This window comes from Centropristis striata, chromosome 2 (assembly GCF_030273125.1).
Source record: "Centropristis striata isolate RG_2023a ecotype Rhode Island chromosome 2, C.striata_1.0, whole genome shotgun sequence".
Taxonomy (NCBI): domain Eukaryota; kingdom Metazoa; phylum Chordata; class Actinopteri; order Perciformes; family Serranidae; genus Centropristis; species Centropristis striata.
In genome coordinates this window covers 31,511,715-31,526,692 of record NC_081518.1, presented here as the reverse complement: position 1 = coordinate 31,526,692, position 14,978 = coordinate 31,511,715, and the positions used below count along the sequence as shown (strand labels likewise).

The following is a 14,978-nucleotide window of genomic DNA, read 5'->3' as shown; positions in this document are numbered from 1 at the left end:
GCTGGCAGCTGTTTTCATACATTTTCAGCATAGAAACTGGCAACTGCTGGCTGCTCAATGCTATCATATAGCACACTTTTAGCTCCTTCCATCACCAGCGGCTGTCAAAACAATGTTATATTCTCTTAAATCAAGCAAGTGAGTCGCTAGATATTTAAGCCCAACGTGGCATTTTACTTCTTCTTTACTTGTCCTCTAACACACACACACACACACACACACACTGTCATCAGTAAGATATATGTAGCTAGCTGTCTATCCTTCCCACAGTTGGCTTAGTTTTCCAGTCTACCTCTTCAGTTCAAACGTACCTAGGTAACCCTCTGGCCTTTCACCGCTGCCTCTCTCCTCCTGTCTGTACATCTACATGTGTTGAAACTTTCCCACCTACTGTCAACTTGTCTGCGTATCTGTTGTACATAGACTTCTCTGTCCTTTCTGATGACTAATCTGCCTCACATCTGCCTTCTGCCTCTCCTCCTGTAAATGTGCCCACACTGATCTTTTTTTGGACCTACAGCAACAGTCTGTACTCTGCTTATAAACATAAACCATTGTGCTTTTACCTCTGAATTGGACGAGAGATGATGTGTTAAACACATTGAACTCAAGAGGAAATATCTCATTCCTGTTATTTCACCTATATTCGTCCCCCACAGTGACACATGAGGAACAAGAGTTTTTCTTGCTCTATTTCTGATGTCATGCTGTGAGACAGCTTCAGAGTGAATTGCAGTCACTTGAAAATATGACACATTATCAAAGATGGTTAGAAAATATAATACCATACATTCTGAAACTTGAGTTGTATTTGCCTTTTAATTTATTTGCAGTTTGGGACTGTGATGACTTCTTTTACATGCAGTCTAATAAACTTTTTATAGACTTCAGTGCTTTTTTCATTATTCTGTTGATAATAAACTTGTGTTTTTATTCGGATTGACTAATGTTACAACCATACATGGTGATGGTGTTGTGGTCAAGACATCTGAATACACTCTCTTTTACTGCTCCTTTACTAAAAAATGAAATGGTGTCAAATGCAAATGTGACCCTCCTTATACATCGAACAGAGTGTAACAGGCTCAGAAACACTGTCATGTAAAAGCTGGTTTCACCAATGACATAATGTAGTTTAAGAATCAACACAATAGAGCTCTTTGAAACAGCAATAATTAAAAATGTTGAAACAGCTACTTTAAAATGGCAGTATCTTCTCCCGACACACACACACACACACACACACACTTCACATTGGAAATCTCTACAATGTTGTAAAATGAAGAATAATCTGACATTCATCTTCCATATATTTTGTAAAAAATCTATAAATGGTCAGTCAGGACCAGATTCCTGATCGCTCTCGTTTCCGGCGGACGATGGCGGCTACATCCTGTTTGAGTGTGGAGACGCTCTGCTCCAGCTGCTCAGAGAAGTCTCTCAGCAGACGACTCTGCTCGTCCACAAACAGTCTGAGCCCCAGCAGGTCGGACTCCTCCTGGAAACAACAGCAACACATCAGCCCAGAACTAATAACAGTTGACCCAGTGTTTCTGCAGTGCCCCACTTCTGTAAATAAAATACAGTATGTACACACTGCAGTTCTCTCTTTAATGAAACCAATTAATGGGCATTATGTATATTTAGGTAGTTGTGACATTTGATGTGGATTCATCATCTGCTTTAGGTTTATCATGCAGGCCTTTCACATACATTATTTCAATTTAGCCTTGCCTTAGCCTCTTATAACGTCAAGTCCCCCCCCCCGTTTGGGAGCCACTGAGGTAATCCTTACATCTGTAACCTTACACATGTACAATCCCAATTCCAATAAATAGGGATACTGAAACCTGATGAAAAACAAATTAAATGATTTGCAAAACCTTTGCAACCGAAATTACATTGAATACAGTACAACGAGAAGATATGTCATGCTAAATAATTTTAAGCTTTTAAACTTTTTTCTCTGTAAATACATACACTCATTCTGAATTTGATACATTCTGTTTTTAATTCAATTTTATCCAACATACCAACTTTTTTGGAATCGGGGTTGTACTATGACACTATTAAAGTTATACCACTTTCTTGCACTGTAATGCAATGTAAAAAACTCCTGTAAAATAACTATTTGTAAATTCCCTGAAATGTCCAGACAGTATGACATCCCCTGACTGTGTCAACACATTCTAAACATAACAAGCTTAATGAAAGGAAAATCTTTGTTTCAAACAACAAAAGAAGCAAAATTATTCAAATCCTTATCAGTTACTGTGGTGAGCTCACTGTTATCTCTGCCAGTTCACTGTGTGCCTGATTGGGCATTGTTCCCTATAGATCTGTGTAGATGAACTGTTACCAAAGGTTTATATAAAGCCTTGTTGTAGTGATACGTACACTTGGCCTGTGCCTGCGCAGGCGCTGCAGCTGACCCTTGACTGAGGTCATGCTGTGGTAGAAAACCTTAAGGGCACGAGCAAACTCTGCATCACAGCTGGGACGCACCGAGCGACCACGCACACTCTCCCCTCCTAACACACACAGAGGGAGAAAGGTGTCATATAAGAGCTTGTTTTTTATAATGTTGTGAATGGAATTATTTAGCCATGTCTGTTGATTACTGTGTGTCACGTATGTTTCACTTACCGTTCCTGGCTGTGCTGAGTTGTTCTCTCAGGCTATGATTTTCTTTTCTCAGTGAAGCATTAACACTCTTCAGTTCCTCCAAGTCCTGCTGAAGAGCTCTCACTGAACAGCTGAGGTCTGAAGAATCTACAGGCTGCAACACACACATGCAGATTTTTGTAGAAGCAGAGTTATTGCATATTTCCATTATGAATTATTGGAAATAACTTGGAAGAAGCAAATATTACAGTTACTAGTCTATCATATGATTTCTGATTTTACAATTCTACTGTCTTATCCAATACAACTTATCTTACACTGAAGTAAATGCATACTGTATTAGGTATTACATGTTTCTCGTCCATAGGTTTGTTTCTTTTCTAAAGTGAAAGGAATACAAACTCACTGCAGCATCTGTAGAGCCTGCCTCCTCGATGATGAAGATACCTTCTGTAGTCATCCTCACTCCCTCCAGAGATGTTATCAGGTCAGTGCAACCCTCTGGAACAGAAAACCAACACCTATCAGCAGCTTTCATAATACCTGTGACTGTTTTTATATGTATAGTAATTACTTGGAGATACAAATATTATGAATTTAACTGAAGTGTGAGATGAAGATCGGTGTTGAAAATTTAATTACAGTTCAATTTCATCCCACTCTAACTCCTCTCTGAAACTGGCGGACGATAATATCGGATTACTTTCATTTTGTGCTGCTGTTGTGAAATGACAGCAGGGTGAAAAAAATCATAATTGTGTATTATATAGTACAATATAATATATGGTTTTCAACTTGCACAATTTGTGTTAAATACTTACTGGAATACGTGAGCTAAAGGCCTCCAACTTTGTCCCTCGCTCTCAGCCAATAATACAGTAAAAACAATATCTAGTGTTGTCCAATCGTCCATCCATCTCTCCACCCTCACCTTGAAGGCCCCAGAGCTCCAGAACCACCGCACTGCTCTGCAAGTAGTCCAGCAGACGTTGGGAGGTGTGCAGGGAGGCGAAATGAACTCTGTGATCCAGCAGAGGGTTAATGTTGTGCCACACAGCCGGAGTGTAGAGAGGCTGGCTGCAGTTAAATAACCTGAAACTGAGAGTGCAAAGAACACTACCTCACCTATGAACATATGAATCCACCTCTATCATGACCCTATTGTACTGGATACAAACACAAATGATCACCTGTGTCACTTTCACAGAAAATATTGTAAATGACCCCCAGCATGTTCTCTGTATGTTCTGTTCTTTTTGTGTGTTTTTTTACATTGTTTTTATGACATACTATAGAATGTAATATCTAGTAGGCTATAGAGTTTTTTTATGATATTTTAATAGTATACTATACTATGACTTTTTTTGTTCCCTATACATGTCCTGCTGTACTCCATCTTGACTTCCAGTTCCTTGGCTTGAATTTATATCAGGGATTCTCTGTGACCTCCCTGTTCTTTAAACTCTCTCCACTGCCTTCCATGCCTTTACATCTCCCCATATGTCACACCCAATTTGGACTCCTCTGTTGCGGGCCTCTCTGATCCAGCGGAGGCCACAACACTGTTCCAGGACCAGCTGGAAGTCCACACGCCGACCCAGTAACTCAGATGGGTCGATCAGAATGTCGTCCTCACCCAGAGGCCTGGAAGGGAAGAAGAATGATTTACTGATCTATCTTAATGTGCTGGGGTTATTCCAAGTGTGTGTGTGTGTGTGTGTGTGTGTGTGTGTGTGTGTGTGTGCGTGTGTGTGTGTGTCATACAGTCCTGTGGAGGTGCAGGGGACCAGCTGTGCTTGTAGAATGGCCTCCTCTGTTCCTTCTGACCCCAGCACCTGTCAACAGAGATTATCAACCAAATATCATTCTGTGTTCACCAACAGGTGATGAGTGTGTGTGTGTGTGTGTGTGTGTGTGTGTGTGTGTGTGTGTGTGTGTGTGTGTGTGTATGTGTGTGTGTGTGTTGCACTGATGCAGTGTTTTTGTGTGTACCTCAAGTTGCTCCTCCAGAGGGATGCGGAAGGCCAAAGACTGAAGCCAGAGGTGAGCAGTGCCTAGAAGCAGAGGCTCCAAAGGATCCCAGAACGGGTCTTTATCTCTGGGCACTGCAGCTGCAGACAGTCCCTCTGCTCTCTGACACCAACAACCAAAGACATCAACATAATAGGCCTGATGGCAACATCAAATAAGGGACAGCGAAAACACAACCCACATTACGAAACTCCATTAAATTACATTGTCTCCGCTGTTCTCAACCTGATGCTGCTGGTAGGCTTCTTCCATCAGGAATTTACGGTTCACAAACCTGGCCTTAGACCACATCCAAACCTGCAGAGGAATTGTGACAGTTGTTTAGACAAAGGAAAAAACAATTCAAGACCCCTCAAACCTACGTTGAAAATCAAATTTTGAAAAATAATGGAAAAACCTATGAGCTCATTCATGTATGTGACAGAAAGAAAGATACAATAGGAGAGATGGACCAACCTGTTTTCTTCCTGTAGAAGTGACTCTGACAACAATCTCTTTCTCCAGATCATGTCCTTTTGAATCAGACAGTGCCAGATTCTTGATCTCCAACTTAAACTCCACCCCCTACACATCCGGCATTGTGAAAACAAAAATATATCTATGTTAGTTGATGTACAACATTAATTTTCAGAACAGGGCAATTGCTTGGACTCCAGTGCTGCTTGCAGTTCTCTTGAAAAGATCCAAACAACAATGCAGCTTCTTTGGGTTTGGAGTAATACATCTACCATGACATAATTGCATTCCCTTGCAATGCTAGAGGATATTAAGACTCCCTATTCCCTTATTAGTCCCACACATAACCCATCCCTTTACACACCCCCTCTTAAAAGAGCGTGTACATAACACCCTGCTTATTGTTGACAAAGTTGAAGGACAGACAGATGCCTACTATTATAGTTAGTTGAATACCTCCAGTAAGAACATATTAATCAGAAAGATACTCAGTTTTTTATAAAACAGAATGAAAAAAGAAGGGACATAATATGGCCTTTTTTCTACTAGTACATGTATCTTTAAGCCCCCTCCAGAAAAGGCCCAGTCTGCTCTGGTTGGTGTTTCACATCTGTACTCTCTATGCAGGGAATGACTGTCAGGGGACTATAGTTGCACTTTCTACATTTATGTATTATAATTGTGACATCACAACCGAATGGAAGTTGTCTCCGCTCTTCTCAACCTGATGTTGCTGGTAGGCTTCTTCCATCAGCTCGTTTAAAGACACAGCTTCTGAATATGGGCTGTAAGCATTTCTCTAGTTTGAGGGTACTTTCACAGTATTTTTTTAGCATCACAAAAGCTATGGAAATTTATTTTTTTTAGGATATAGGGCCTTAATACTGAATGTCAATATGTGAATCTGAACATTTGCTGCAGGTGATTGTGTGTAACCTTGTTCAGTTCTTGGCTCATCTGGTTGGCCTCAGCCACCATGGGCATCAGTTTGATGTAGTCATAGAAGACGGCCAGCAGACTGGGATCTGTCTGACTGGACCCAGCACTCGATTCACCTGAGAGCAGACACATTGAGAGTATAATAAGCTAGATAAATGTCCTTTACTTGCAGCTATTGACCCTCTCACTCACCCAGGTGGATGCCCTCTGCAGCAGCCAGTTCAGACTGGAAATAGTCGTAGTCGTAGCGGCTCCAGTCATCCCCGCCCCTCTCAGAGGGATAACCAATGAACAGGTAGGTACAGTTGGAGCCCAGAATGAGGCGGTCCTGTAGGAGAGAGAATGCTCTTTGTGTGTGCCTGTGTGTCACACCATCATAATTAGTGTATGAGTTGACACTCACCAGGTGCTGCAGCTCAGTTGTCTGAGAGACAGCGTTGCCATTGACAATGACCTTTGACCCTTCCATTGGGGTCAGTGTTACCCGGCGCTGTTCGTTCCTGAACACAGCATGACGCTCCTGGATCCTGACACACAAAAACACACATATATGTGCAAACATATTGTATGTGTAAACTCAAAGAGGAAGAAAAGACAAAAAATTGAATAAAAAATTGAATAAGAGAGAGAGTCACAGATGGTTTATAGTTCCCTGGTGTAATGGAAACTAACCCTAAGCCCTTGATAGGAATGGATCTTGGGGAAGAGTCACACAGGCCGATGTCCCATTCACCTGGAACACAAAACAGTATTAATGAGTGCTAATGAACACGCTTATAACTGTTGCCATGGGTCAGTCAGACAACGATTATCAGCTGTCATGTTTGACATCCAGCTCTCTAGACTACTTACATTTCTACAAGGTGTACTGACCTAGAGAGTGGGATAAGATATAAAGAGGGCGACAGAGTTACCCTCCTGAATGAAAAGCTTGACCACGCCCGACAGCTGAGCGTCCTCGTTGATGTTCAGGATGTAGGGATGCATCTGCATCATCCTCCTCTCCTGACAGTGAAGGAGAAAGACAGCGACAAGTGAGTGCTGAGACTTACTTCGAACATGTATTTATGCACTAAAGAAGCTTTAAAAAAGTGCCATGGGAGGAGGACCCCCACGAGCCTCCTGACCAAGGTTATAGATTTCATATTTCCATTATGATGTGTGTGAGCTTAAATATGCTAATCATTCCGATAGGTGCACTTTATATTTAGGGCCAGAGCAGGCAACAACCTGCAAGGTCCCTATTGTATTTTGAATGATTTTTTTTTTTTTGTTCTTCCCAAATGATCGCATTTTTCACTGCCTGAACATACCCCAAAACTCATGAAACTCATGAAATATAAGTCACACCTGGCGAAAAATGTTATAATCTATTGTCATCCTGAATTTCCACCACTAGGTGGCGCTATAGTCTGCTATAGTCTACAGTCTGCTAGACCACTTTACTATTTGGTTGACTGAGTTTTTATTTTTCAATGAGAGGTTGCCGTCGGGGTGTGTGCGTTACAGGGGCCAGTCTATACCACCCCTATGAATTTCATTGCCTTAAGTGTTATAGTGTGGCCACGATACCAAATATGAAATTAGACTGCCACCACAGTGCCACCTAGGGGCCGATCAATAAAACCTTAAAGGGTTATCCTCAGGAGGGCATTGACAATAATTGTACCAAGTTTTGTATAATAATGCACAAACTATCCCTTTAATCCTCATACAGTTTCTGAAGGAGGACTCTTAACTGATATGTATAAGTTAGAAGAGGCAGGTAGCAATGGTGGAAAGTAACTATGTACATTTACTCAAGTACTGGACTTAAAGTAAAATGTTGAGGTACTTTTATGTACATTTTATGTAACTGAATACTTCTACTCCACTACATTTTGAGACATATATTGTACTTTTTATTCCTCTACATTTAGCTGACAGCTATAGTTACTTTTCAGGTCAAGATTTAAAATGAAAAACATAATACATTTAAAATGATTACCCATTTTTATAAATTAAACCACTTAAAAGTTTATTAGGTATTTAAAATGAGCGGAGTGGAGTCATTTCACAGTGTGGTATTAGTACTTTTACTGAAGTAAAGGATCTGAACACTTCTTCCACCACTGTCTTTTTTACTTCTTTACTTTTTTTTTTTTTTTTTACCTTTTTTTACATTTACTTTTTTTTCTTTATTTTATTTTTTAATATTATTATTATTATTTTATTTTATTGTTTTATTTATTTTTATTTTTATTTATTTTATTTTATTTTCATTTTATTTTTTTAAATTATTTTTTTATTTAATTTAATTTATTTTATTTTATTTTTTCTGCGTTTCTGCGCATGCGCGGCTTTTCTGCGCTTCTGCGCGTTTTTTTTTTTTTGCTTCTGCGCATGCACGACTTTTCTGCGCTTCTGCGCGTGCGCGCTTTTTCGCGAAAAAAATAAATAAATAAATAAATAAAATAAATAAATAATTTGATAAAATAAAATAAAACAAAATATATTTAAAAAATTAAATAAAATTAAAAAAAATTTAAAAAAAGGTTTAAAAAAAAAGTAAAGAAGTAAAAAAGACAGTGGTGTAAGAAGTGTTCAGATCCTTTACTTCAGTAAAAGTACTAATACCACACTGTGAAATGACTCCACTCCGCTCATTTTAAATACCTAATAAACTTTTAAGTGGTTTAATTTATAAAAATGGGTAATCATTTTAAATGTATTATGTTTTTCATTTTAAATCTTGACCTGAAAAGTAACTAAGGCTGTCAGCTAAATGTAGAGGAATAAAAAGTACAATATATGTCTCAAAATGTAGTGGAGTAGAAGTATAAAGTTACATAAAATGTACATAAAAGTACCTCAACATTTTACTTTAAGTCCAGTACTTGAGTAAATGTACATAGTTATTTTCCACCATTGCTACCTGCCTCTTCTAACTTATACATATCAGTTAAGAGTCCTCCTTCAGAAACTGTATGAGGATTAAAGGGATAGTTTGTGCATTATTATACAAAACTTGGTACAATTATTGTCAATGCCCTCCTGAGGATAACCCTTTAAGGTTTTATTGATCGGCCCCTAGGTGGCACTGTGGTGGCAGTCTAATTTCATATTTGGTATCGTGGCCACACTATAACACTTAAGGCAATGAAATTCATAGGGGTGGTATAGACTGGCCCCTGTAATGCACACACCCCGACGGCAGCATGCCCCTACACGCGTGTACTGCGAGGGCCCGTTCAGTCATTTTGCAGAATTATTAAAGCAACTCAGAATCCCTGCACTAAACCTTCACCAGCTGCATTTATCTTGTGCTCATGTTTTCCAAAAGCTCACCTTAAACTACAGAAACCTGTGAGCATGTGCATCTAAGATTGTTTATTTGCGTGTGTGTGTGTGTGTGTGTGTGTGTGTACCTGTGTGATGTTAGCATACTGTTGCTCCCAGTCTTTTAGCGCCTCCTGTAGGTGTTGTTCCCACAGAGTCTGAATGGCTCTGATCTGGAGCTCATTGTGGGTCAGCAGCTGACGAAGCTCCTCTGAATACACACAAGCACACACACATGCTGACCCCTGCCTGCTGTGTCCTATTCTACTCTAAAAGATTGTAAAAGTTGAGTCTCACTGGTCTCATCGTTGGCTCTGCGTCCCTCCTGGCCCAGCCGGCTGAGTCTCTGCAGCAGTCTGGCGTTCTCGGCCTTTAGCTCTTTAACTAAACGCTCAGTGGGGCTCTCGTTCACCACTGCACGGTTCTGGATGCGCTTTGCCCTAAAGAGGTGAGTGAGGTGGGGACACAATGAGTGAGTGTTGTGGATGGGACACAGGTAGAATAGAGGAAATGAGTGAAAGGCCAAGAAGACAACAAGAAGGAACAAGAAAGACATGACAATGACTGTGAACGTATTTCTTATTATTGGGGGCCACCTGCTGAACTCATGATGTATTTCTCTGCATGTACCTTTCAGCATAGCGCAGGGTTGAGAGAGACTCCTCATAGCAGATATCAGCAGGGCTCAGCGTGGCAATCTTGAAAATTGATTGATGTCCATAAATAGAAATAACTGCACCACTCAACATATGACAACATCAGTATGTGTGTGTGTGTGTGTGTGTGTGTGTGTGTGTTACCATAACAGTGCGACTGTTGCCTCCCAGGGCAGACTGTAGCAGCTTTGTGAGGACTGAGTCTCTGTAGGGTATGTGGACCACCTTCCTCCCCACCGCCACATCAGCAAGGGCGCTGGAGGAGAAGATAGGATGTAAAAACTACTGGCAAACCAAACTGAATGGAAACTATGTTAAACTAAACACCAGGCCAACCTGATAACATTGCCCAGGGTGGTGAGGCTCAGGTTGATGGCCGTGCCCTCTTTGAGTCTGTCAGCCTCTGACCCTGATGACCGCTGACGCTCACTGCCAGCCAAGTCTACCAGGTTTATGTTTGACTGCTTTGTGATGCTCTCTTTGGTAAATATCTGATGGGAAGTCACAGTCAGGTCAATAACAAATGCTAAAAAAAAAACCCTGAAAGGAGTACATACAGTGGAAATGCAAATACAGCTTGAGAAAATAGTGTGAGCCACTTGCCTGTTTGAGCTGGAGGATAATGAGCATGTGTGAGCGACTGCTGTTGGCATTCATGTTAGTGGCAGCGGTGGTTCGGGTCCTGGTCCCCTGTTCCATCAGCTGCTCTACCTACATTTTAAAGGGATAGTTCAGATTAATTGAAGTGGGGTTGTATGAGGTTATTATTTCGTCAGTGTATTACCTACAGTAGATGGCAGTCAGCACACCCCCAGTTTGGAGAAGCAGACAGGAGTTCCAGCACTGAAGCTAAACAATGTGCTGCTGTTGTAGACGGGGCAGCAGCAAAATTATTTTAGACCCATAAAAAAATCAATATCAGTTTAAGTTTAAGTGTACGTATTTAAAATATTTTCACAACTTTACCTTGCTGTCAAACTCCTGAAGCCGTTATCTATGTTCTTTTCAAAGAGACAAGGCTCCATTGACAAAAACAGGCATTTTGTCTCAAAAACACAGGAGTTGCTGGTCTACCGCTGCCTCAATTGGTTAGTTTGTTTGTTTGGTTAACCAAAGTACCCCTTAAAAACACTACAGTCTGAGGTAAAATTACTGTTTTTGTCAATGGAGTCTGTCGACTTTGACAAGAGCATAGAACAACTTCATCCCTGTGCGTCAACTTAAACAAGGTTGTCTGTTGGCAAGGTAAAGTAGTGAATATATTCCCAATATGGTGTAAACTTAGGCTGATATTTATTTATTTATGTGGTTAAAATACATTTTGCTACTTCTTTATCAACAGCAGTACATTGCTTAGCTTCTGAGGTTGTACTTCTGTCTCTCCAAACTGGTGTCGGGCTGACCACCATCTACTGTGGGTAATACACTGATTATGAGCAATTCCCTTCTGCAAATCCACATAAAAAAATCCAAACCATCCATTTAGTATTCACACTTAACATGATTTATATGACTAAACATTCCTTGCAGCTTTGATATATTTTCCTAATGGCTCTTAGATTAAAATTCTATAATTACATTATAAACACTGGCAAGGAAACAGAACTCTGCCTATAGAGTTAAAAGTAAAATGTGGACAGTTATCTATCCTGCTCCCCTTCACTGTCTCACAGAGTCTGCTACTGTAGGTGTTTCTCTCTGCTCTCCATCCATCTCTCTACCTGTGGTGCACTGTCACATGGGACTGTCCGGAGACCCTCCACATAGAAGCCTCTTTGCTGCTCCTCTCTGACTCTGAGCCCCCCGGGAGTGCGAGACCCTCGAGACAGGAGGTCAACCACCTGGACAGTGCAGAGAATGACAGAAAAAGTATGAAAATATTAAGGAACGAGGGACGGTTGGCCATCGACCAAGACAGTGACTTCTTAATGAAAGAGCAGTGCAGAAAAATAAATCATAAGAAGGAAGAAATACAGACAGGAGCTACTTTTCCTACTGTTACCTGCTCATTATAGATCTCCAACATACTGAAAAAGACCTGTGTAGACATCAAGAACAAAGACATTCAGAATCTGAACAACCACCACACACATAAAAACAGCCACACACTCTTTACCTGACACTGTCTGCTATCCTGGTTCTCTCTAATTGCCTCAAACAGCCTGTCACAGAGTTTAGGAACCAGGCCTTTGTTAGGCCCGTTGCCCACCATGGAGTAACTCTTCCCTGAGCCGGTCTGCCCATAGGCCAGCAATGTGGCATTGTAACCCTGCAGACATCATATCAGGACTTTGACTATTAGAACAGACAGTAGAGGCCAAAAATTGGTTTATACAACTAGCACAGAACAATATGAGCATGAGTGCCAAAACACAGAGCTTTGTGAAAAAATGAAACAGTTAAATATATGATGATGGTTACCTGCAGTGCATTCTCCAGTATTCCTTCTCCCAGGTCTTGGAACACACTGTCCTGAGGACAGATGGTATTTTATGAGCTTGTAACCGAGTATTGTCTTGCTTTAGGTCTTTCCAGATCTGTACTCATTCTAAATTCTTTATACTGTCTCGATGTTTGTTTCTTTATTTGCACAGAGTTCTGCTGTCTGCAGTTGTGTACCAAGTGTTAGTCGGGCTGTCCTGTCCTATACTTAAGAAATTCTTTCGTTCCTGAGTTTCACCACAAAGAATCATGCAAAAGCATCACTTAAAATCTTGTGTTTACCGGAGATGTGCTCACAAGTTTAAAAAAAAAAAAAAAAAGTAATTCAAAAAGCATAAAAAAGACTAATCAAGACCAAAACAACCAAGTAGTTGACTAATCAACTAAGAGGGGGAGGTGCCTTGGAGCTGACCTGGTCTGCGTATCGTCCCCCGGGCTCTTCAGGCACATAGAGCCCGCCACGATCTCGTGTGAAGCCACTGTGGGACCAGTAGGCGTAGTCGAAACAAAACGAACGACGGCTCTGGGATTCACGCGGGTCCTGGATGGTGATGGAGCTCGACACCAAGGAGACAATACAGCGGCTGCCTGCATCCCTCTCTCTCTGAATGGAGAGGAATGAAGGACAGAGAAGAAAAGGATTGAAAAAATGACGAGGATTTAGATTTCAAGGAAGATAAAAAAAAGGATATTTAATTGCTCTTTAGAAGCTCAAGGAGAAAACAAAGATAAACAGTAAACAACTATGCGAGATGCCTGAAAATGTAGTGTAAGAATTTAATATCTGCTGTGCAGGGTTGGGTGAGATTACTATGAAATGTAATCAGTAACTGAATAAAAATTACAAGGCATTTTTTTGTAATTAGTAATATAAACAACAGAGTGTTATCTAATCTGAATACCTCAAACCTGAATACCTCAAAATCAAATATTGAAATTCTGCACCTTATACTAAAAATGAATGTATAGGTAAAGATAATCACCACAAACATTATTTTTTCTCTTTAAACATCTCAAAACATTTTAATACAAATGGTTGTTCAAATCAAATGACACTTACATAAACAGTACTGGTAGGGCACTGCATCATGTCTTCTTAATTTCAAGGTTTTGTCTACCATTGGGGCATCCAAGAGGGCACTTTTGGGGCATTTTTTCCCAACATGGGTGCACACCCACTGACAACTTAACAACTTTTTAAAATATAATAAAACATGTAGGCTAACTAACCAAATTAAACATATATTTCAAATGCAATCTGGGCTGAATTGTTTTTAGTTATCTGAATACATATTTCTGATTTCATGTAATCCCATTACTACTCAAATTTGTTACAAGTGTTACCAGATGCATTGTTATTTTTATCTGAGCTCCCCCAGTCAACATCATCATAATCCATCATTTCACCTGTTGTATTGTCAGTTTTTTTACACATTAACAAATAACATTTACTCTCAGTTATATACGATTAACACGAATACAACTGTTAACTACAACAAATTCTGTCATGCAATTTTCACTTTTTAACTAATTGCTACCATCAAAATGTATACAGCAGTGATGTATCAGTAAGATGATACTATAAGAATACAGTAGATTACAATATATTCAGATCAGGAAAACATCCAGCAAGTAAAAAATGGAGAAATTGCATTAAATGATGAAGTGACTCTACACGGTGACTGCACACTGACCTTGTTGAAGGGTCGGACTCTGACGGCCACTTTGACGCAGTCCTTGCTCTGCATGTCTGAGGCTTTAGCCCTCATGGTGCAGCAGGCAGGACACTACACTGAGTGATCAGCTCCCTCACACAGCAACACAGCAGTCCTGTGTCAAGTTACACGTTGACATGGACACAGTCAGGATCTGTGATGTCCATATTAGCCTGGAAGGAAATGCCTCATGACATTTGACTGGAATAAGGATTGTTTTCTTGCTGAAAGGTGGATTTGAGCATAAATACCTTAACGACATCAGACAATAATATGTAGTAGACACTGCAACAGCATACATTAAAAGATTAATGAGCAGCATGACTAGTTATTCAGTAAGAAGGTATGATCATCAGCAGTTAATATGGGAAGAAATATGCTCTTAATTTGCTATACTATTATTCTCCACCCTGGTGTTTTGTTGTGGAGCAGAGGAGAAAAGACTGGTTTCACTTTCACCTCCACTAGCACTATACATTATAGATGAGACAGAGCTCTGGGAGGAATTTTACAGGGTGGTTACACATGTTTACAGCCACATTTCTGTCATCCTTTCAGTGGTATTAAACAGCTAAAATTGAGATATTAGCTCTAACTTGACTTGACATTTAAAACAATGATAGATTGCGATGGATGTCTGATAGTATCTGAGGTGCCAGCAGGATAAGATCTCAGCTTTTGTGAAGGATAATTAGATGCTAGTAGCTCCTTTTAGTTGTTCACTAAACAAATGAGATAGAAAAAAGGCTTGGTTGTGTTCCAGTCCCTCCATCCACCCAGTAAACTCTCTCTCTCT

At 40.2% G+C, this 14,978-nt stretch overlaps 1 protein-coding gene across 1 annotated transcript; it reads right to left on the bottom strand.

Annotated features, from left to right (window-relative positions):
• Positions 1–1,243: 1,243 nt before the first annotated feature.
• Positions 1,244–14,709, bottom strand: kif28 (kinesin family member 28). Its single transcript, XM_059346565.1, has 28 exons — positions 14,695–14,709; positions 14,162–14,254; positions 12,880–13,071; positions 12,447–12,497; positions 12,142–12,294; positions 12,028–12,063; positions 11,747–11,866; positions 10,629–10,736; positions 10,362–10,516; positions 10,170–10,281; positions 10,000–10,067; positions 9,667–9,809; positions 9,459–9,580; positions 6,966–7,056; positions 6,724–6,784; positions 6,455–6,578; positions 6,244–6,379; positions 6,049–6,167; positions 5,113–5,220; positions 4,861–4,953; positions 4,618–4,758; positions 4,390–4,460; positions 4,135–4,269; positions 3,557–3,723; positions 3,032–3,126; positions 2,647–2,779; positions 2,398–2,531; positions 1,244–1,498 (listed from the first exon to the last, which is right to left on the bottom strand). Exons 1-28 carry the CDS (start codon positions 14,707–14,709, stop codon positions 1,340–1,342), a joined length of 3,135 nt encoding a protein of 1,044 aa, XP_059202548.1. The 3' UTR covers positions 1,244–1,339.
• Positions 14,710–14,978: the final 269 nt, after the last annotated feature.